Raw genomic sequence first — 21,117 nt, 5'->3', positions numbered from 1 at the left:
GGCTGCTGGGAGTTGCAGTTCAGCATCTGGGGGCCCCCACAACGTCCATCTTTCATGTGTGGTAGATTCTTTGAGAGAGGTACCAGCTGAAAAGGTTATGTTCCCCCACTTAGTTTTATGGTTCTCTTGAACTCTGTATAATCTTCTCTTTTTTCCCCATATTTTTGCTCTTGTCATTAAATAAGATTATGTATATGTTCCAGAGTCATGTGTAGGTGTAAAACTATTTTCTAATTTGACAGCAGAAGCAAAGTAGGCAGGGTTCGAGAATTCATGTCAGTTTTTCAGTATCTTGCTGTTGTTTTTCTCAGTTTTCTGGGCTTTTGTCATCTGTGTTGATATTTTGTTTTTGTTCTGTTTTGTGTCAGTGAAGCAGCTAATTCGCCAGTTGCTTAAGACGGACCCAACTGAGAGGATGACAATTTCTCAATTTATGAATCACCCTTGGATTAATGTAAGTCCTGCACAGTCACTGCCATGTGTGTGAGAGGGGTACTAGATGCCTTGCTGTGATGAGGGGGGAGAAGAGGTAATTTAACCAGGACTCAGCACTGTATTAAAAGGATATAATTTCTCCATCACACTGTGAGGGAGCACTTGGAGATAAAAAAAAATTCTCCCCATGAATGACAGTCAAGTACATTACACCCCCATCCCAACTGCTCTCAGCTGGCATTTGCTGTTCATTGCACTGAGCACACACACCCTTTCCTTCTCTTATAAAAAGCCATGTTACCTCATCAGTGTAGGATTTATAGAGGACTATTATTAGACATGCAAGGCACCATTGCACTGAACTGCATTGATATGAAAAGAGAACCTACTGCTTTGAGGGCATTCTCAGTCTTTGGCACAGATCTGCTGGAAATGTTAGGGACAGTGAGTGTGGCAGTGGCAGAGGTTTCTGTACAGCACTCAGCGAGAACAACACCAGAGGCTGCTTTTATTGGAGATGCTAACTAAAAGGCTATGGCAGTCTTCAGCTAGAGCTTCATTGTGCAGCAAAATTCTTTGCCTCAAGCAGAAAACAAGCCACTGCTAAGGCTACAAGCCTAAAAGGTTTCAGGAGATCTCTGCTATGTCTTGCTATGCAGAAGTCACCAAAGGCTCCTGTGTTTACTTTTGTCTATTAGATTTCTGTCCCCTTTTGTTATTAAGGCTCTGGCTGGCTTAAAATAAATTTCATTTGTATTTGTACTTTATTATTTTTCAAAGAAGGATAAATAACGAAAATGTATTAAAAGCCCCTAAATAATCCATGAACAGCAGCTATTGATAGTAGCTTGCAGACAGTGTGGTGAGGCATATTCTCTCTAGAAGGAAAAGAATGCAGCCTCCTGCAGCTGTTGGCCCTTTGGACAGTAACTCAGGCGAGAGAGTCTTCCTCCTTCCTAACTATTCCCTGATTAAACTAAAGTAATCTGTTCCATCCCCCTTCTCACTTTCCTCCTTTGCCCCCACTTCCATGTTCAATATACACTTGGTACTTCTGTTGTACGGATTGAAAAAAATTACGCTTTGTATTGTTTTAATAATATCAGGAAAACTAGTTAACAGCTGCTTCCATTCATAGATCTTTAAGCTTACTGAATGCAACAGATTTGCTCCATACAAAACCATTTTAATTGATATTAGGCCAACGTGAAATGTAAATACCTTGCTTGGGTCACAGCAGAGTTTGATGTGATGCATAACAGCAGATGCAAACCAAAATTAAAAGTGAGAAGTTTACCGAAAGCAAGAAATAACTGCTTCTCATGTCGAGATTTACCATAAACAAAAATGTGAAGAGAGGAATGCCTTGAAAGCTAGCAGGACCATGTGATACGCAGAGAAAATTATGAAATTCCTCTCCCTGTGAACACAAAAAGCCCTGGCTGCCAAATTCCAAAATTTATGGTCAATCAATGTATTTGTGAGGGCCAACCAAATATGCACAAAATTTTGGACAATCTTTCAACACCTTTAAGTCTCTTCATCTGAAAAAGATATCACACAGCCAAAAAAATCACAGGGGTTGAGAGGAGGCTGACTTGATGTTGAAGTCATGTTGTCTACATCTTCAGAGTTTCAAAATAAAGTACGGTAGATAAAGAACACAGATTTTGATTAGTCTTTAATAAGTATCACACAGGCCTGTTACAGACTGCCAAAATAAAGCTGCTTCGAGTCTCTTTGGAGGTATGGTATTTAAATGATGCATGCATCCTAAGAATCCGGAAGCTGCACCAAAGCTGCCCTCCAGTGCTTAGGAATGGAGTGTGGCTTTGGCGCGACCTCTGGACTCTTAGGACCCATGCATCATTTAAATACAGTAGCATACCTCCAAAGAGACTCAAAGCAGCTTTATTTTGGCAGTCTGTAACAGGCCACAGATTTCAGGTTACACATAGGACTGTAGGGACAGATAAACACTTAATAGCTGATTTTCCTCATTTATGAAAACATAAGTTGCTAGTTACTTTGGAGCTTATTGCGCCGCTTCTGTTGCCCGACTTCCACTTCTGATTTGGAAAAAAATGGCTGCCAAAGCAATTTACGGACCCAAATTCAGCACTGGAGACAACAGTTTGAGAGAAAAGTCCATGCGATAAAATCAGCCTAACTTCCGGTTGGGCAACAGAGGTAGTGCTATAAGCTCTTTTCTTTTACTCCAACCTTAGTGGAAACAAACCGATTCCTTGGTAATCTGGGAGCAAATGTATAGAGAAAGTGGCAATTTTTATATTAGCAAAGCTGGAAATTAATTTTATGTGGTGCAGTGTGTAATAAAAATCAGTATAAGCCAAAATGGGTGGTGACCCCAGAAGAGGTCAAGCAACATGCTCAGGTCAGCAAGGTGCCTGGCTATCATGAGTCTACATCTGAGTAAAGCTAAGTACCTACCATATTAAGATGTCCAATCTTGACATGGCAAGTACTTCACTGAAAGGTAAAATCCTGCTGGATCAGCGAACTATATGCCTGGCCATGCTGAAAGTAAATTCAGCCCGTTAATTTAATTTATTAATAACCAGCTGAAACTGTAACAAGGAAACTGCTGGGTCTGTGTATGCCGGATGCTAAATCCCAGAGAATTAACCCAGCAGGAATTCAATTGTTTCATCTTTGTTCAAGGATCAAGGAGACTCATCAAACCTCATTCAGAATCCTAGATAGAACTAAGAGTAGCCAGTAGCATCTATGTTAGTGCTTTGATAAATCTGCTCTAGGTTTTAGTCTAGACTTCAAAGAAGTTTTTTAAAATACTGAACCTGTTAGAATCATAGAATCATAAAGTTGGAAGAGACCACAAGGGCCATCCAGTCCAACCCCCAACCCACGCACCCCGGCCATGAAGGAAGACACAATCAAAGCACTTCCGGCAGATGACCATCAGCCTCACTTTTAAAGCCTCCAAAGAAGGGGACTCTGCCACACTCCAAGACACTCTGAGGCAGTATATTCCACTATCGAACAGCTATTGCCATATGGAAGTTCTTCCTAACATTTAGGTGGAATCTTTTCCTGTAGCTTGATTCCCTTGCTCTGGAGATAGGGTTCAGTACCTTGGGCAACAGCTTTAAAATTCAAGCTAAAAGTCAAAGTAGATTCCGACATGGAAGTCGCGAGCCGCTACTGGATTTAAAAATGAAATGTTGCTAGCACAATAAAAAAAAAGCCAATTACAATAAAAATTAAAATGGGAGGGAGGCATCTAAAGTAACCAAGGTGGATAAACTCTCAGCTGAGCTGAGATTTAAAAGAAATGAAAGAAGAGGCAAATCACCAAGTACAGACAAATTGTCAATATTTGTAGGCAGAAGGCCAGGAAGGCTAAAGCCCAGAAGAAGCTCAAGCTTGCAAAAGAAGTTAACAGTCATTTTAAAAAGAGGTCTGCTTATTATGTTCAGAGCTAGAGGAAGAAAAATGAAATAGAAGGTACACTCCATGGAGAAGATGGCAAATGTGACAGAGAAGAATCCCTCAAAAAGTCTAGGTAGGAAGAAAAGCAGCACATTAAATGTTTCCACAAATTGCAAGAACTTGTTGTTGTTGCTGCTGCTGCTGCTGTTGTTCCCAGCACCAAATAAACTGTGCAATGTTTGAATGAATGAATTTATTACGGCACATGGCCAGCACCAAAATATGGCAAACATACAAAACATGTAACATCAGGTGTACTGCCATAGCACAAATGCAATGTTTGAGAAGCTATGTGCTTGAGAAAATATGCAGCTTTGCAGTAAAAAACTGCAATCACTATCTTTTACCATGTACAGAAAACTACCCAGCTTCCCAAGGGGGGGGGGGGACTCACCTGCTTATATTGCTTTTCACTATATCCTTGAGGAAAGTGCAGAAAATGTAAAGCTAAAAAGCACACGATACCAACAGTACAGTGCCACCGTGGCTGCACCTTTTAACAGTTTGAAAGATGAGCAAGCCAAATGTCACCCAGTAGGAAAAGAAACTTAGACCAACTGAAGCATATTGCACAACAAATAGCTGCATAGTTTTGTTCTGCAGCCTTGCTGTTTACTACTTGCTGGACTGGATGGCTCTTGCAGTCTCTTCCAACTCTATGATTCTATGATTCTACATAAAAAAGCAATCTTGCACAAAACACACACTTGGCTGCCTAAAAGCAGTCCTATATAGATCAAAAGCTGCACAGTTTTCAGAGAAGACTGCACAGTTCAATTATGGAAAACTGGTTTTCTGGGGAAGCTGCACAGCTTTCATGGAAAAGCTGCAGTTTCCCGTCACTGTAGGGAGAAAAATTCCCAGCTGTCTCAAAGCTACAGGACAAAAAACTACATCCTTGTTCTGAACACCTATCAGGACCTAGAGAAATCAAGATTTACCATCCCTATTAGGAATTAGTATGGATTTCTCAAGGAAAAGGTCAAACTAATCTTATCTCTTTTTTGTGAGAGAGTTACAAGTGTCAACAATGGAATGCTTTGAATGTAGTGTATGTTGATTTCAGTAAGGTTCTGACAGGTTCTTTCAAGATATCCTTGCAGATAAACTAGTATAATGTTAACTAAATAATACTACAGTTAGATGGATTTGCTGTTTTGTAGCTGGTTGAAGGACAGAACCAAACGTACCCAGGTTTATCCTGGAGAAAAGTAACTTGTGGGTGCTTCAGAGTTCTGCCTTGGATCCTGTGTTGTTCAACATAATGTGAGATTTAGCTAATATCCCAGATGACAGTATCAAGATACAGTATGACTTTAACAAAATGAGAAATGGGGTCAGTCCTAACAAAATGAAATTCATCAGGGATTAATGTAAAATACTATGTTTGGACAGGAAAAATTAGATCCACAAATATAGAATGGATGACTACCAAATTGACAGCAAAATGTGTGAAAAGCATGTAGGAGTCTTAGTAGATGACGTGCAAAAACATATGTACTGCACTGACAAAGGAGGAATTGTTGTTGTTCTAGGCTGCATCAACAGAATGAACATGTCTAGATCCCGGGCAGTAATAGTGCCACTGTATTCTGCTTTGGTCAGACCTTACCAGGAGTACTACTGTATATCAAAGCCTGGGCACTGCATTTAGTCAAAAGGATATTGACAAGCTGGAATGTGTCCAAAGGAAGGTCACCAAAGATAATAAAAGGTCTGCAATTAAGGCTTATGAGGAAATATTGAGGGACACAAGTATGTTTATCCTGGGGAAGAGAAGAGGAACAAACTTGTTTTCTGCTGTTTCAGAGATTATGACCCAAACCAATGGATTGGAATTACAGGAAACAGTATTTTAACCAATACTGGGAGGAACTTTCTGATACTAAAAAACTCCAGCAGAAGGTGGTTAGCTTTCCTTTGTTGGAGGTTTTCAAGCAGAGGCTGGACAGCCACCTCTTTGGGATGCTGTAGCTGTGGATGGGCTACATGTTATTTCCAACTCTATGAATACATAAACAAAATGTAATTTTGAAAGGGAGTCAAAACTATAGTTCTACATTTATAAAGGCCACAGTGCTGATCCATATACTTCATAAGGTGAAAAAATCAACTCATATTGGAGAGGTGCAATTATAATTTGCACACATCAGTTGTATTTTTATTGTCTTGATTGCACACACCATAATAATAAGGAAATATGGAATAGCAGAAGGACCTAAGGCAAACCTGTTGTGTAGTTTCCTTGACAAGATTTGTTCAGAGGCTGTTTGCCTCTGCCTTATTCTGAGGCTGAAAGAGTGTGGCTTGCCTGGGGTCAGCAAGTAGGTCTCCATGGCCAAGCAGGGATTCAAACTCTGATCTCCAGTGTCATAGTCCAATGCTCAGACCACTACACCAGAGTTATTAGAATTCATCAAATTAAAATTCATCAAATAAAAATGTTTCAGCAAATAAAAACACATTTATTTCCCTATTCTCTCATTATTCTCTGTGCTGGCACATCACAAGTACAATAGTTGTTTCATGTAACATGTACCTGCTAGTATTTTCTCATGCAAGAATTCTTGTCTCATATGTCTATGAAGACATGTTCCCCAAGAATGCACAATCATAGATTCCCATAAAGGATCCATGAACACAGTACCAGGAGTGTAACGCTGCTTTGATATGGCAAACAGCATATGAAAGGAAGGAAGGAAGGAATAAATAAATAAATAATGCAGCAAATATGTCTTAATCACTTAACTAATAAAGTTACCCCTTCATCCAAAGAGGCCTTGGGACTGCAGATATTGTGAGAGACAATAACTGAAGTTATTGTGAAGATCACTGCTCACACTATCATGACAGCCAACTATAATTGCCAATGGCTGTGGCAGTTCAGTCACGTTTGCAATCACTTTGTGGATGGAAAACCACACCACCAGATTAGAAAAAAGACAGTAATAGCCTTTATTCCTTCAATGGTTTAGGTTAAACACTTTTTTCAATTTATTCCCATCTGTCTTCTCCTTTCAGACAAATTTGAGCAGGTCTGGTGTTTTTGTTTTAACTTTCCAGCATTGACATTTTTAGATCATGGCTGTTGAAAGGTCAACAAGACCTCACTCTCTTACTCATTTGCAAAGACAGGATTCTATGTTTATCCACATGCATATTCATTGTAGCTTTTCTGATCCCCTCCCTCCCCCCACCCCAATTTTTGCTTGCTAGCCCTATTTCTGTGTATTTCTGGGCCCAATGCTATTAGATCTAGCCAAAACCAACCTGGTAACAGGGGAACTCAGCCAGAAGAATCTTACAGTAAATGGCAGAAGTGAGAAAATATCATTCAGTGCACAGAATACTTAGCACATATAAAAGTTAATTATTAAAAATCACCCAAAAGAAAATGCTGTGTGGAGTAAAATGGATTGGGAGGGAGAGAAATAAAGTTTATTTTATTTTATTTTTAGATATCAAATTGTTGTAGACTACAAAGAATGCTCAAATGTACATTTTTTACTTAAATTATCTTCCCCCTTAAAGTCTGGTTTAGCTTTCTTGCACTATCTGGCATAGCCACTCTGCCAGTCCCTTTCTGCTGGATTGCATCAGCTGCTATGAATGGGAATGGGCCACCTACTATCTCTAGCTATGTGGGGCTACATTTCCCATGAGCCCCAATCAGTGAGACCCATGTTTAGGGATAATGGGGATTGTAGTTGAAAACATCTGAAAGGTGTCAGGCTTCTTATCCCGCATATATCTCTGTTCTCGAGCTGGGAGTTGGAGGATCTAGATCTTTTTTTCAGAGCAAAGGCTGACTGTATGGTTATACAGAAACACATTGCTAGGCTGGAATATTTTCAAGAGAATTTTTTTTCATTTGAAAGCAGAGAAGCAGTGAGAGGAGGCAGGCAGAGGACATTTCACCGTTTCTCTTTCTAGTCTTGTCCTGCTTCAGATCTTCACTCCCCTTTTCCCTCTGTTGGGTTCCAAATACGCATCTTGCCAGTCTTTTGGAATGACTGTATTTACAGATCTTTGCAAAGTGTGTATATTTCTGTGACATTAAAAACACAACCATGTTTAAGAATGCAGACAAGTACATCTTCCCTCTCATGTTGCTTAGGAGACATATTTGTACAGGTTTTCTTTTTTTTAAAAAAAGACTTAAAATCAACTTATCAGAAACAATTAGTGATTATGTGCAGGTGTTCTGTTGTCAAAATACTGTTTTTACCTTGCTGCTTCTTTGCTTTTCTTAGCAATCCATGGTGGTGCCACCAACCCCTCTTCACACTGCCCGTGTCCTACAGGAAGATAAAGATCACTGGGATGAAGTAAAGGTAATGGTGACCTAAGTTTGGCATAGTGCTTGGAAGTAACTAGCTACAAATAATGAGTTGCCTATAATTAATTTCCTTCCCCAGTAACTGCATTTTGTTGCAGTTGTAACTCAATATGGGATAAGTTTGTTTCAACTGAAACCCTTTGTGTAACTTCTTGATTACTTTTATAGTTAGCTGATGTACAGCCTCACTAGGCGGTGGAAGAAAAATATGATCTGGTTCAAGTGCTGGCTTTTACTGGTTCCTTTTGCTCTGCTGCAACTATTAACACAGCAATGAAGTGGACAGGAGGGCCATTTGTTTCATATCACTGGCCATCAGCATATGTAGCATTCGGATATTTCTTTTTAAAATAACTAAAATATATCAACTTGAGTTATTTCTGAGGAAGGAGAAAGTGTGTTACCTTTTTTAATAACTGCGGATAGCTAGCTGGTTTTTGTGTCTTAGAACTAAAACTAATTACTTTTCAAATAACTTCCCAAATTCTGATGGCCATTTGCAAATCAATTCGGAGATATGCAAAGGGTTTCTTGCTTGGTTATACAGTATTTTGAAAACATTTTATTGGTAAATTTATGTCTAAATAGCAGAAACGTAATTTTAGTTTATTGTTATTATTTGCATAAAAGAGGCTTAAATGGAAAGGGAAAACATATTAATAGCAATAGCAAGTACATTTCTATTCCGCTTATCAGTGCACTTAAGCACTCCCTAAGCAGTTTACAATGTGTAAGGTAATTGCCCCCCCCCCCAATAAGCTGGGTACTCATTTTAGCCTCCTCAGAAGGATGCCAGGCTGAGTTGATTCTGAGCCCCAGCTGGCATTGAGCTCACAACCTTGTGGTTTGTGAGTGAGTGGTGGAGTACTGGCATTTAACCACTGCGCCACTAGGGCTTTTCATATATTTGCTGTATTCATTTAAAACTGGGCTTTATAACAGGAGTGGGTAATGTGGGCTGGTTGACAGCAGTTCCCATCACCCTTAGCCAGCATATAACAATGGGATGGTCACTTTGTGCTGGGGCATCACAGTGGTCAATTTACTCCAATTGTCAGTGTGTAGAATTTTAATTCTGCGATTGATTTCCTTCCTCCTGGTCCTTTGTCCATAGAATCTGTCTGGGAATGGTGTGTAATCTAACCTTGTTGGAAAGGAGGGCAGATTTCTTAGTCTTGGCTCAGGGTAGTAACTAGAGGAGTCTGTTTTTGTCAGGGCACAGTGGGAATTGGCCTGACCTTCTTACAATTTCACCATTTCCTTCCTGTGTCTGACAGGAGGAAATGACGAGTGCCTTGGCAACCATGAGGGTGGACTACGACCAAGTAAAAATTAAAGATTTGAAAACCTCTAACAATCGTCTCCTCAACAAACGGCGCAAGAAGCAAAAACAAGGAGGCACCTCTTCAGCATCTGCCGGTTGTAACAACCAATAAAGAAAAGAGGAAGGATAAACATAAAAAAAACCAGTTACTCCAACAGGGTTCAGCTCACCTTTGCACCAAAAACAAATGGTACCTCTCTGAAATATTGATGAGTGTGATCTGCAGCGAAGATGCAATGAGGCATCTAACATATTATATTCTGAGACTTTTTATTTTTGCATTCAGTTTTGTCTAAGAGGGATTTATTTGTTTTTATTTTTCTTTTACATTGTAATAGACATTGCCTAATGTGTTCCTGAAAACTATAGAATTCCAGTGAAGCTTTATTTGAGTAGGTGGTTCTTGAAGCAATGCAGGTTCAAAATCTAGCTATGCTTAAGCATATTTAAATCTCCTGTTTTTAAAGTGAAGAGATTTAAGTGTGGGCTAACAGAATTCAGTGGGATGTAAAACTGCTTAACCTTGGCTGGATTATGTCCAGTGTGTTTAGGAGAAATGAACCCTACTATGGTATAGGCCTCAGGAGCAGAAAGCTCAGAGTATTATGTGAAGACTGTTCACATGTTCCTTCTTAGTCTTCATTTTCCTCTCCTTTATTTTAGTTCTAGTGATAACGCTGCTAACTAGCAGAATTTCTGTCTGAACATGGAAGCATTGCTTTTGATTTTCCAAGAAAATATTTACAGGGAAGCCTTAAGGGATTATTAAGCCATGGTTCCATATTCACACATTTCTTCGACTGAAAGCAATTCATATAGGAATGTACATGAAAAGAAGATGTGGATTGTCATGTGTGGTGATAGCAGACATTTCTGTTTCACTGTTGTGCCATGCAAAGGGAAAGTACAATTGGTCATGTCTTCCTGGTGAGCATACATGTAGCAAACTAGCTGTGAGTGCAGTCATTACTTGTTAGGATTCAGCTGATCCATTTCCTTACTCTACACATAAACCAACATTATTCTTAGCAGATAATTTTCTCAGGCAGTGGCCAGCATCCAGTGATGTAGTTTACTAGATCCCTCTTCTGCCAAAATCTGTGGTGCTCCTTCACATCTCAGTTCCCACCACCTTATCCCCAAACAAGAAATGCCTGATCTAGAGGATTGAGAAACCACCTGGAACTGGTTTTTGTCACCGCAGAGAGTTTCAGGAGGAGGAGATGAATAGGGAGATACACCACAGGCTTTGAAGTAAACCACTGAATCATGGAAATTGCACCATTAAATCTTGGCCAGAATTTAATAAGACTGTTTTGTTTTTAAATTAAATTATTTAATTTGTTTTGTTTTGTTTTGTTTTTAAGTATAGAATAAACTGCAGCCATTATAATTTAATCATTGGTTGTGTTAAATCCCCAAAACACCAATTTGTACAAAAAACTTCAAGATATCAGTTGAAAGAGCATCCTGTGTGGGCCAGAAGAAAGCCAGTATGTTTGGTTCCCTTTTGAAACTAGAGTATCACCTTCCAGTTCCTCCAGCAGTTTTGATTTCTGACATGCCATTCTATTCACTGGGCTTGTAACAGTCACATGTCAGATTGTGCACCCTGTGTTGTTCTGGTGAAAGCCATGAAAAAAGTGTGAACATGCCAAGAATGCTCCTAATCCAAGGAACCAATCACACACAGGAGGATGCCTACATAGAAGTGCATCCTGCCCTATTTTTCCACATATGTGAGCTTTACTTGAGCCTAGTAAGAAGAACACTCTGCAAAATACCTCCCTGGATTCCCAGTTGTGCTGTTGCTTTGAAAAGATGTGAGATAGAAGGAGTCTTCTCTGATCTCCAACCTCAGTGCAGGTTAGAAAAATTGCAGGAAGCATCTGAATTTCTGAGGGGGCTTTAAGTAAAAGTGGCATTCCCCCACCCCCATACATCCACTGTGATTCAGAGCAGAGAAAAACAGATGACTGTTCCTGCTCCTTATGCCTTCAAAGTGCTGCATGATTAAAAACTATCTCTCAGGGCCTCCATGCTTGCCAAACAACCTGAGACGTGTGACTAGTAAGCCAAATCTAGCCAGTATTTGTGGAGCCTTGCATCAAAAACTCATGTCAGAATTACAGATGGTGGATTATAATGGTAATGTGAGGCTGCAGTGCCTGAGAGCTCTGCTCATCACTAGGTGCCTCCCTTTGACCTGCAAGTAGATGTTGCATACAAACCAAAATGCACTGGATAAATTTACTGTTTCTTGATTGTTTATGATATATTAACATTTTGCATAAATTAATAAATTGTTCTTTACTATTTTTTTTTCTTAAGTGAGGCCTGCTTTCTTTACTGTGATGAACATGTATTTTTAATGGGACCCAATATTAACTTCAGTTAAATGGTGGTGCTCTTTCTACCCACCCCATTGCCACCCAGTGCAAAAGAAGTTGTATTTAAGAAGAGAACAGAAACTTTAATTTGAAAGAATTCCCACCACCACAAGATTAAGGGGGCTAATTCTATCTTCTAATTCACTCACTTTTAGAAGAATTTATAATAAGTAACAGTTTCTGAGTAATGATGAACCAAATCAGAAGGTTTAAAAGAACCAGTTCCCTATATGTTTCTGTGTCAGACTAAGGACTCATTCCCACTTGCAGTTTAAATCGATTCCTGATTCGTCCTTGCTCCATTTTGGAAATTGATTCCAAAAGGTCCCTTGTTCCCACTATGAAATAGGATCTTTTCCTTATCCCAGTGTAATCGTCTTTACTACTATCGCTGCTTCAAAATCCCCCGTCAATCATCTGTGACGTAAGCGGCACCCCAGGCAGCCCGGCTTGGAAATTTTTTGGGGGGGGGGTGAAGGCTGAGAGGGTGTGACCTGAGGCTGAGGGAGTTTGAGAATGAGAGAGTATGACAAGGAGGAATCAGAGCAGTGCGAGGGGGACAAAGAGGAAGAAGGAGACAGGAGAAGGAGGATGACAATCAGGAAGGGTCAGAGCTGGGGGAAACGGAGGCAACTGAGCAGGCTGGGGGCGGATGGAGCAGGTGGGGACAGAGCAGATCAGGGAACAAGGATGAAGGGAAGAACAATGATTTTGTATTTTTTTAAAAAAATAAAATTGATAGAATATTCAATTGATTGATTTTGCAACTACTTGCCTTTGCATGTAGTTGCAAAATCAATCGATTGAATATTCTATAATTTTTTATTTTAAAAAAACCACAAGTACAAAAGGCAGCACTGAGAGGGGGGAAATGGTGGATCTGTCAAAAATGGAGGAATGGTGGTAAACACCCCTCAGCCATTTGTCCCTCCCCTCCAGAATGAATCGATTATGATCTGTCGTTCCCACTTACTGAACTCGCTTCAGAATCAATTCTTCTGAAAAGAACTCCATAGAAACTACTCTCTGGAAAAAATGTGGGGGGGGGGGTTGCCTTTGCATCGCTTCATCACGACAGGATTTGATCACATTGAGAACCGGTTTCAAATGGGAATGACAGTCATTTACAACGATTGGCAATTTGCTCTATTTCATAGTAAGAATGCGCCCCCCAAGTCTACAGACATGCAAGCATAAATCTGCCCAACATTTATGGTAGGACCATTGCCTACTTGGTAGAGTGCTATAGGCCCCAGGTTCAATGCCTGACCTCTCCAGGCAGAACTGGAAATGAACCCTGTCAGAAACCTTGACAGACGCACTGTCAGTCAGCATAGGTAATATTGAATTAGATGGGCCTGTGATTTAACTGTATACAAAGTATTTTTTCTATTTTATCATCAACCCTTCATGCTGGTTTCATATATTCCAAATGCTTACTTTCCACTGGCTGCTTCCCCAGACCATTTTCCTACATTTTGCAGCATTTCTGGTTGGAAAAGTACAAATCATTGATTGTAATGTGTACAATAAACACATGTATCTGTATTACAGTGGTGTAATGTACATGGAATAGGAACATAGAATCATGAAGTTGGAAGAGACCCCAAGGGTCATCCGGTCCAATCCCATTCTGCCATGTAGGAATACACAAAGTACTCCTGATGGATGGCCATCCAGCCTCTGTTTAAAAACCTCCAAAGAAGGAGACCTCACCAAACCCCAAGGCAGCATCTTCCACTTTCCTTCAAATATTTAATATGCTGCTAGTTGAGTGTATGGAATGTCTATTTAGCAATATAGACACGTGTTCACATAATATTCATTACAGAAGACATTTTGCCTGTATGTATGGATATTATATTGAATAGCTGTTTCCATCATCAACCTACCACTCTGAACTTTTTATTTATTTATTTAGACAGAGTATTTAAACCTCACTCTTTAGCTGCAAAGGCTCTCAGAGCAGTTTACAGATTGCTAATTTGACAGTTCCCTGCCCTCAGGCATACAATTTAAAAAGACATGACACAGAAAGTGAAGGGAAGGGCAGTAGGGAGGGGCATCAAGTCCAAAACATATTGGACTTTTCAAAACTAAACAAAGTCAGCCTGATGAGTACCTGGATGGGAGACCACTATTGATCAACAGGGTTCTCCTAGTAGAGTTAAAGAATCTCTGAGACCAGTCTGAGCTGAACATACTGTACAAGGCGAGAGGGACCAATGGTATGACTTAGTAAAAGGCAGCTTCCTGGTCTCCTATACTGCAGAGTGTGCCCACATATTACCCCACCATTTTGTAGTGTGTAACTTCTTGAATAAAGTAAATTGTTCTGGAAATACACTGGTATTTTCCATGTATCCTCACAACACTGTGAAGTAAATTAGACTGTGGACAGTCCACATTTTATCAGTGTTGGGCAGTACATTGCCAGCTTTTTAGTCCGTGTTAAACATCCCATCTTGCACTAGCTCTGGCAGTATAAAGCCTGTCAATCATTGTTCCCTTTCCCCTGAGCTTCTGCTCTAGACTTTTACTTCTGTGTTTACTTCTGATACAAGAGTTTGAATTCACCTGTTATGTGTATGTCTCCTCAGAGATTTTGATGGCTAATACAACTTGGACAATTAGCCTGAATATGACTTTCAGCTGATTTTGAACTTGAGTGGTAGAACGTATTGTACCTTATTTTTCAAAACGTTATTCCAGCAATACACCAGTTCCTTATACAACAGAAACACTGGAACTTTTGTATCCTTCACCATCTGCATTGAAATTAAATGGCATTGGCCAATTTAGTCTGAAAGTGTGTGGGTGTATGCATGGATACACTCCTGCACATGTATACATGAATCTTTTTGTCACAAGCTGCAGGCTTAATGCAATGCAAATAATGTTGAAAATTGTCATTTTCAGCGCTTAGCAATAAATGCAGTAGAGTCATAGAATCACAGAGCTGGAATAGATCACAAGGGCCATCCAATCCAACCCCCATGGGTTAAGTGCCCAATTGGGTTAACTACCTAATAATTAACTTAAAGCACAGAGGGAGAAATTAGAGTTGCGGGCATTTACAACCACCATATTTGTGGATGACTGGAACTTTATTTCTTCACCTATATGAAACTGATTACAAAGATTTGAACTTTACTTCTTGCTGTATTTCTCATCTGCGAAATGGGAACACTTTGGTGTAAAGATTATAAACCAAAAAGTGATAGCAGCAATAGCAGAAGAAATCTGGATCTCAACATTTAATAATCACTAGATCTCAAGGCATTTCAGTCTAAAAGAAAGTACAGTATGTCAGTCTACAGTGGTAAGAAGTAATTTATGTAGTAGAGTAGGAAGTAGCTCCACTACAGATCACTGAAGATGCAAAACACAGAATGTGTGACAAAAGGGTATCAGCTCAAGGAAGCAGTAAAGATCTTGGAACAGAAAAGCAATCACACCAATCATCATGCAACTAGATGAGGTAGGTTCCTTTCATCTCAACTTTGGAAAGATAAACTATAAGCTATTTCTGGGCCATGGCTTATGTCTTGTTGTGAACTTATGCTCACAGAAAGCTGCTATATGCCTTTCTGTCACTTAATGTTCTTCAAGATGTATAAAAACCTATTACAATTAATCCCTGCTGGTGCTCTTGGACATCTCAGCGGCTTTCGATACCATAGACCATGGTATCCTTCTGGGACGCCTGGCAGAGGTGGGAATCGGGGGCACTGCTCTCCAGTGGTTCCGGTCCTACCTCTCTGGGAGGTCCCAGATGGTGCAGCTGGGAGACGTGTGCTCCAATGAGAGGCCCCTTAAAACTGGGGTCCCTCAGGGGGCCATTCTGTCTCCCATGCTATTTAAAACATTTACATGAAAAAACCGCTGAGGAGATCATCCGGAGACATGGGGCGCGGGGTTATCAGTACGCTGATGACACCCAAATCATTTTCTCTATGTCTCTGACTGATGCAGTGACTGGGGATGGCATCTCTCCTCTCGTGGCCTGTCTAGATTCAGTTAATGGGCTGGATGAGGGAAAACCGACTCAAGCTGAATCAAGAGAAAACGGAGGGGTACTAGTGATAGGTTCTCCTGGTCCAGGAATGGCAGTGGTTCCACCTGTCCTGAACGGGGTCACGCTCCCTGTGAGGACTCGTGCGCAGTCTGGGGGTGCTTCTTGACTCGTCGCTTCACCTGACTGCTCAGGTGAATGCGACGGTCAAGACACTGTTATCAGCTTCGGCTGATTCGCCAGCTGCGCCCATACCTGGCCCAGAGGGACCTAGAAACTGTTGTTACATGCTCTGGTAACTTCGAGAACTGGATTTCTGCAATGTACTCTACATGGGGCAACCCTTATACCAAACTCGGAAGCTGCAAATGTGTGCAGAACATGGCAGCCAGGTGGTCACTGGTGCTCCCAGGACCAGCCATATAACCACCGGTTTTTAAAAGATCTCCCTTGGCTGCCCATTCGCTTCCAGCTCAATATAAGGTGTTGGTAATTACCTATAAAGCCCTAAATGGCTTGGGCCCAGGATACCTAAGGACCGCCTCTCCCCGTTACATTCCGCCTCGCACCCTAGAACATCTGGGCAGCAGCTACTGAAGGTGCTTGGGGCCAGGTTAGTCTCCACTACACGGGGACATTTTCCATAGCTGCCCCAGCCTTTGGAATGTGCTGCCCACAAGCTCCGCTCGTCTACTACCCTGGCCCAATTTAGGAAGGATCTTAAACCTTCCTATTCCAACAGGCATTCCCCGAATAAATATCCTGTGGGCCTCCCTCCTCTTTCGTGGCCAAGAGGTTGGGCTACGGGGCTTTTTACTGTTGGTTTTTTATGTGGATTTTTATCACTGATTGTATTTTTAATCTGCTGTAAGCCGCCTATCGGAGGAGGAAGGGCGGCTATATAAATAAAATTTTATTTTATTTATTATTTTATTTTAATTAAAACCTCTTAGGGTAAAACATCATCCCTGGGAATGGGATTCCAGGGCCCAAGGCATATTGAAGACCTCCCCATCTGCAGAAGGAGGCCCTTTTTGTATAGTGGGGCTTCCCATCATGATGGCTGTTCTGCCAGGGCTGTAGTTCAGAGCACCTCAGTTAGGAAGCTAGTTTCAGCCATCTAAGGATTCACAGGATTATGGTTCCCTCAAGTCAAACAGAGCCACGGATTACACCAGCCCAAGAGCTCACATAGTACATTTCCTTCTGCTATAGTGGTTAAAGCATTGGCTCTGAAGTGGTGGGGTGGGCCCCCTGGATAAGGTACAAGAGTTGCTCAGTGGGGGGGGGGGGATCATGAGATTTGGAGGCCCTGATCCCTCTCCCTCCCAAATTTTTTAATGTGTAAAATTTACACATGCGGCAAGTTAAATATTGAATGTATTTAAATAAAACTGTTCTAACTTGAATCCTGCTATTTCCTTTATAAAATGTTAAAATATGAATATACATGAATGTGCAAATGAAAATATGCACACTAAATAAACAAAATATTTTTATTCATATACTACGGTGAAGGGGAGGGTGTGATGTCTGCATGTAGATGTAATGGGGGTTCCAAGAGTAAAAAGTTTGGGGACCACTGGGTTAAAGTGTTCAACTAATGCTGAGGAAATAGTCTTGTGTTCAAATGACACTCAGCTGTCACATTCATTGGCTGCTCCTGGGCTACTCACTATTTCTCAGCAGTGAGGATAACCATGGGGTGGAGGACCATGTCCACCATCTTGATCTGCTTGAAGCAAAGCTGTAATATCAATGTAACAGGTAGATAACAAAGGAAAATTCCTATCCCAATCCTTCCAACCTGGCTGGTGTAATCCAGCAGAAAATGGTGCTTCTCCTTCTAATATAGACCCCTTTGCTCCCTTGGCATTGCTGTTAACTGGACATGATTTGCCTACCACAGTCTTATGAGACCTTCCTCTTGCTATATAAATTGAGCTGCATAAAATGCCCTTAATCCACCTACCTTGCAGATGGGCTGGACACTATTGCTTGAAGATGAAATACAGATTTGCCACAGTTCAATAGTCATTCAGTGGGAAAGAGTGCTTAATGAAGCCACTACAAAAATAAGAAAACAATATATTGGGGTTTCTTTCTTTTCCAGCAGCAGAAAACAAGAATAATGGTATTCTCTTCCCACCCTCTATTTCAATTATTGCTTAGAGGCAGTGTGTGTTTCTCTAGTGATTCTCCATCTCATCTCTCTCCTGTGAGCCCTCTAGCATGGTCACAGTTTCTTGCTTGCCCAATTTTCTTTCCATACCAAACATCAATGAAAAATACAGTATGACAAACCCTTCTCTTGACATGATGCACTTCAGATCTAGTTTTTAATTATAAATCCTGGCCTTGCTGCTTCATTTCCTAATTGAGGAAGCACAGCAGGCAGTCCTGGGACTGGATTTCTCTTAACTCCTTATTGCCCCAGGGTCGGCTGTCCAATTAAAGAGCAGCTCCTGACTTGCCCAGAGACTGAAATAATAGGATGATCATGCTGCATGTTCTCAGTTTAACATCATGTCCTCATTTCAGAACAATTTTTCCCTTTCACCTTCAATCCAGTCTTACAACTGACCTCTGATTGAGATGCGTCAACCAGAATGTGGTTAGTTACATGAAGGAATAGCCTATTTGAAGTACACTGGTTGGTTTCAGGTTGTTACCCATTTCCTATTTACCAGTGATTTAACTCTTGGGAAACTTGATTTGATCTAGCTGGAAAGAAACTATGAGCTCAGCATGGCCTTTCATGATTCCTGCAAACCATAGCCCTGCAGCTGTAGGCTGTGAGGGAAAGACTCCCTGCCAGTTATCTTTTGAGATTTCAGATAACAATACATATTTCCAAAAAAAATTTTAAAATAAAAATAAGTGCCTATTTAGTGGTGATTTCAATAAATATCTTTATCCAGTTGACAGATAGACCATCCTTTCTGGCCTCATTCACCTACAGCAGTGGTTCCCAACCTGTGGGTCGGGACCCCTTTGGGGGTCGAACAACCCTTTCACAGTGGTCGCCTAAGATCATTGGATATGTTGCCCTCCTTTTGGGATGCTGCCCATCCTAAGACCATTGGAACACATATCTGCATGTAGCAATGAAAATAATTTTATGACCGGGGCGGCGGGCACCACAACATGAGGAATTGTATTAAAGGGTCGCGGCATTAGGAAGGTTGAGAACCACTGACCTATAGTAAATCATGACAACAGAGGACATGGCAGAGGGAGAGGTCAACTTCAGAGTTGATTTTCCTTTTATCAAGTGGTCTCAGTTATGCAGGAGACACTAAAACCCAGGTTAAGCTTAGAAAAAGTGGCTCTGCTGGCTACAATGTGCTTAGTTTCTTTTTTGTGGTCTAAAAAAACTTTCCACTTTATGACTCCCCCCCCCCCAGCAGTTTTCTTCATCTGAGCTCCTGTGTGTATCCTTTCACCAAAGATATTCATTGCACTTCTCTTTTGACATGAACTGCTCCAAAAATAGATAGCCACAAATTCACCCTAGGCCTAAATCTTATTGTTATTCCTGACTAGAGAAGACCCACTAAATCAATGGGTTTAACTATGTGTGAGTAACTGACTGAGTGGGTCTACTCTAGTTGGAACTAGCCAACAGGATTCCAACTATTGTTTGTGCATCTTATTTGGGCGGGCAGGAGGAGAATTTGCTCTTTCTCCATAGTGGCTAGAAAAGTTCACACAATTTTAAATCCAATCACATTTAGGGCAGTGGAGTATCACTGAATAGTTTTTCCAACAAACAATCAGAAGACTTGTTTTAAAAAAGCTTAAAGATAATCAGATGCACATGATTTAATTGATAAAGGAAGTGGGAAAGTCTGGAAGGTGGTCAGAAAGGCCAAATCAGTCCTAACTTACAATGTGTACTGCCTCACCTTGGTTCAGCTACCATCTCTGAACCTACAATGTAGCATTGTGGTGAGGATTAAAGAGAGGGGGGCAGTTATATATTCCTTCCAAAACTCCTTGGAAGAAAGGGAAGAAAAGTTGTTAGTAAAAATAGGAATGCAGGTAAATGGAAAATCAAAACAAGCTAGTTTTGCACAATAGAAATGCCAGTTGGCCTGGGAAGGTGCATGTGTAAGTATAAGCAAATGCGCTTGGGATCATAACCCACCCATCGATGCATGTACTCATTAATTTGCTTGATCTCTCTCTCTCTTTTTTTTTAAATAGCCTCTTTTGTAAGAATCCTGCAAGCATAGTCCTTATAAGGCAGGGATAGAGAAGGAGAGGGCTTTCAAATGATGTTGGATTGCAGTCCCCATGATCTACTGTCTCTGCAGCCCAACTACACCCAAAGGCCCACATGTTCCCCATCCATGTTACAAGGTCACACACTAAATAGGCTTGTCAAGTGCTGTGATTTCCACAGGGATGGAAGCCAGCTAAAAACAACGCTTCCCTCCTGTACATAGGACTGGCTTTTCAACAAGCACTACAAATTGCTCAGGCTTGGCGCAGCTGAAGGAAGCAAACAATATGAACATTCAAACAGCAGGCTGGTGTGCTAATCTGTTTCAACCGCCCACCTGGCACAAAGATACCATAAAGCCAGCTTAAGCAGCTTGCTAGGGCTTTTCCCTCTAAACAGGGAAAATACCAGCATGACACAATCCAGAGGCTTCGTGGACCATTGTCCCTCTGTCTTCCACACACTGGAAGTATTAAGCCCAAGAGACAGGCCTGTTGTTCTGTCCTCTCACTAAACCTCATGGATCTTCTGGAACTTCTGGGACAGAGCTTGGGAAAGTTAGTGTTTGGGACTACGTTTTACAGAATCCCCAAGCCAGCATGGGACCTGTGGTCCAAACAGGTAACTTTTCCAAGCTCTGCTTGGAAGTAACAGAAGCTCTGGGGACTGTTCTGAGAACGCTCTACAGACTGAATATTGCAGCAAATTGCACCCAGTTGGAAAAGCAAATGAAATTACTGTATAGCAGAACCTTCCTCTCCCCATGCTGGCAGTCAAACCTGGCCATATTCTGCTTAATATTTACAAATCAATTTGGAGTGTTCAAGGGATCTCCCTTTCATTCTTCTCTTATGGAATTAGTCCAAGGCCTGATGATCATAGCAGTGTTCGCCATTTGAAAATCAGTAGATTTCT

General features: G+C 41.0%; 3 protein-coding genes across 7 annotated transcripts in view; 1 reads left to right on the top strand and 2 right to left on the bottom strand.

Moving 5' to 3' along the window:
* MAPKAPK3 (MAPK activated protein kinase 3) overlaps positions 1-11,863 on the top strand; it is a 124,104-nt gene extending 112,241 nt beyond the window's left edge. For all 3 annotated transcript variants that reach the window (XM_042448819.1, XM_042448818.1, XM_042448816.1), the window contains exons 9-11: positions 369-454; positions 8,160-8,240; positions 9,523-11,863. In XM_042448819.1, coding sequence (XP_042304753.1) covers positions 369-454; positions 8,160-8,240; positions 9,523-9,681 — 326 coding nt within the window. In that variant the 3' untranslated portion in view covers positions 9,682-11,863. The remainder of the gene's footprint in view (positions 1-368; positions 455-8,159; positions 8,241-9,522) is intronic.
* Positions 1-21,117, bottom strand: part of C2H3orf18 (chromosome 2 C3orf18 homolog) — a 504,125-nt gene that overhangs the window by 361,693 nt on the left and 121,315 nt on the right. The gene's annotated exons all lie outside the window — the stretch shown is intronic.
* The window catches only part of CISH (cytokine inducible SH2 containing protein), a 259,908-nt gene that overhangs the window by 150,135 nt on the left and 88,656 nt on the right, over positions 1-21,117 (bottom strand). The gene's annotated exons all lie outside the window — the stretch shown is intronic.

The sequence above is a fragment of the Sceloporus undulatus genome, chromosome 2, assembly GCF_019175285.1.
Source record: "Sceloporus undulatus isolate JIND9_A2432 ecotype Alabama chromosome 2, SceUnd_v1.1, whole genome shotgun sequence".
Classification (NCBI taxonomy): domain Eukaryota; kingdom Metazoa; phylum Chordata; class Lepidosauria; order Squamata; family Phrynosomatidae; genus Sceloporus; species Sceloporus undulatus.
The sequence above is the reverse complement of the archived record's forward strand: the minus strand, read 5'-3'. Positions and strand labels throughout refer to the sequence as shown.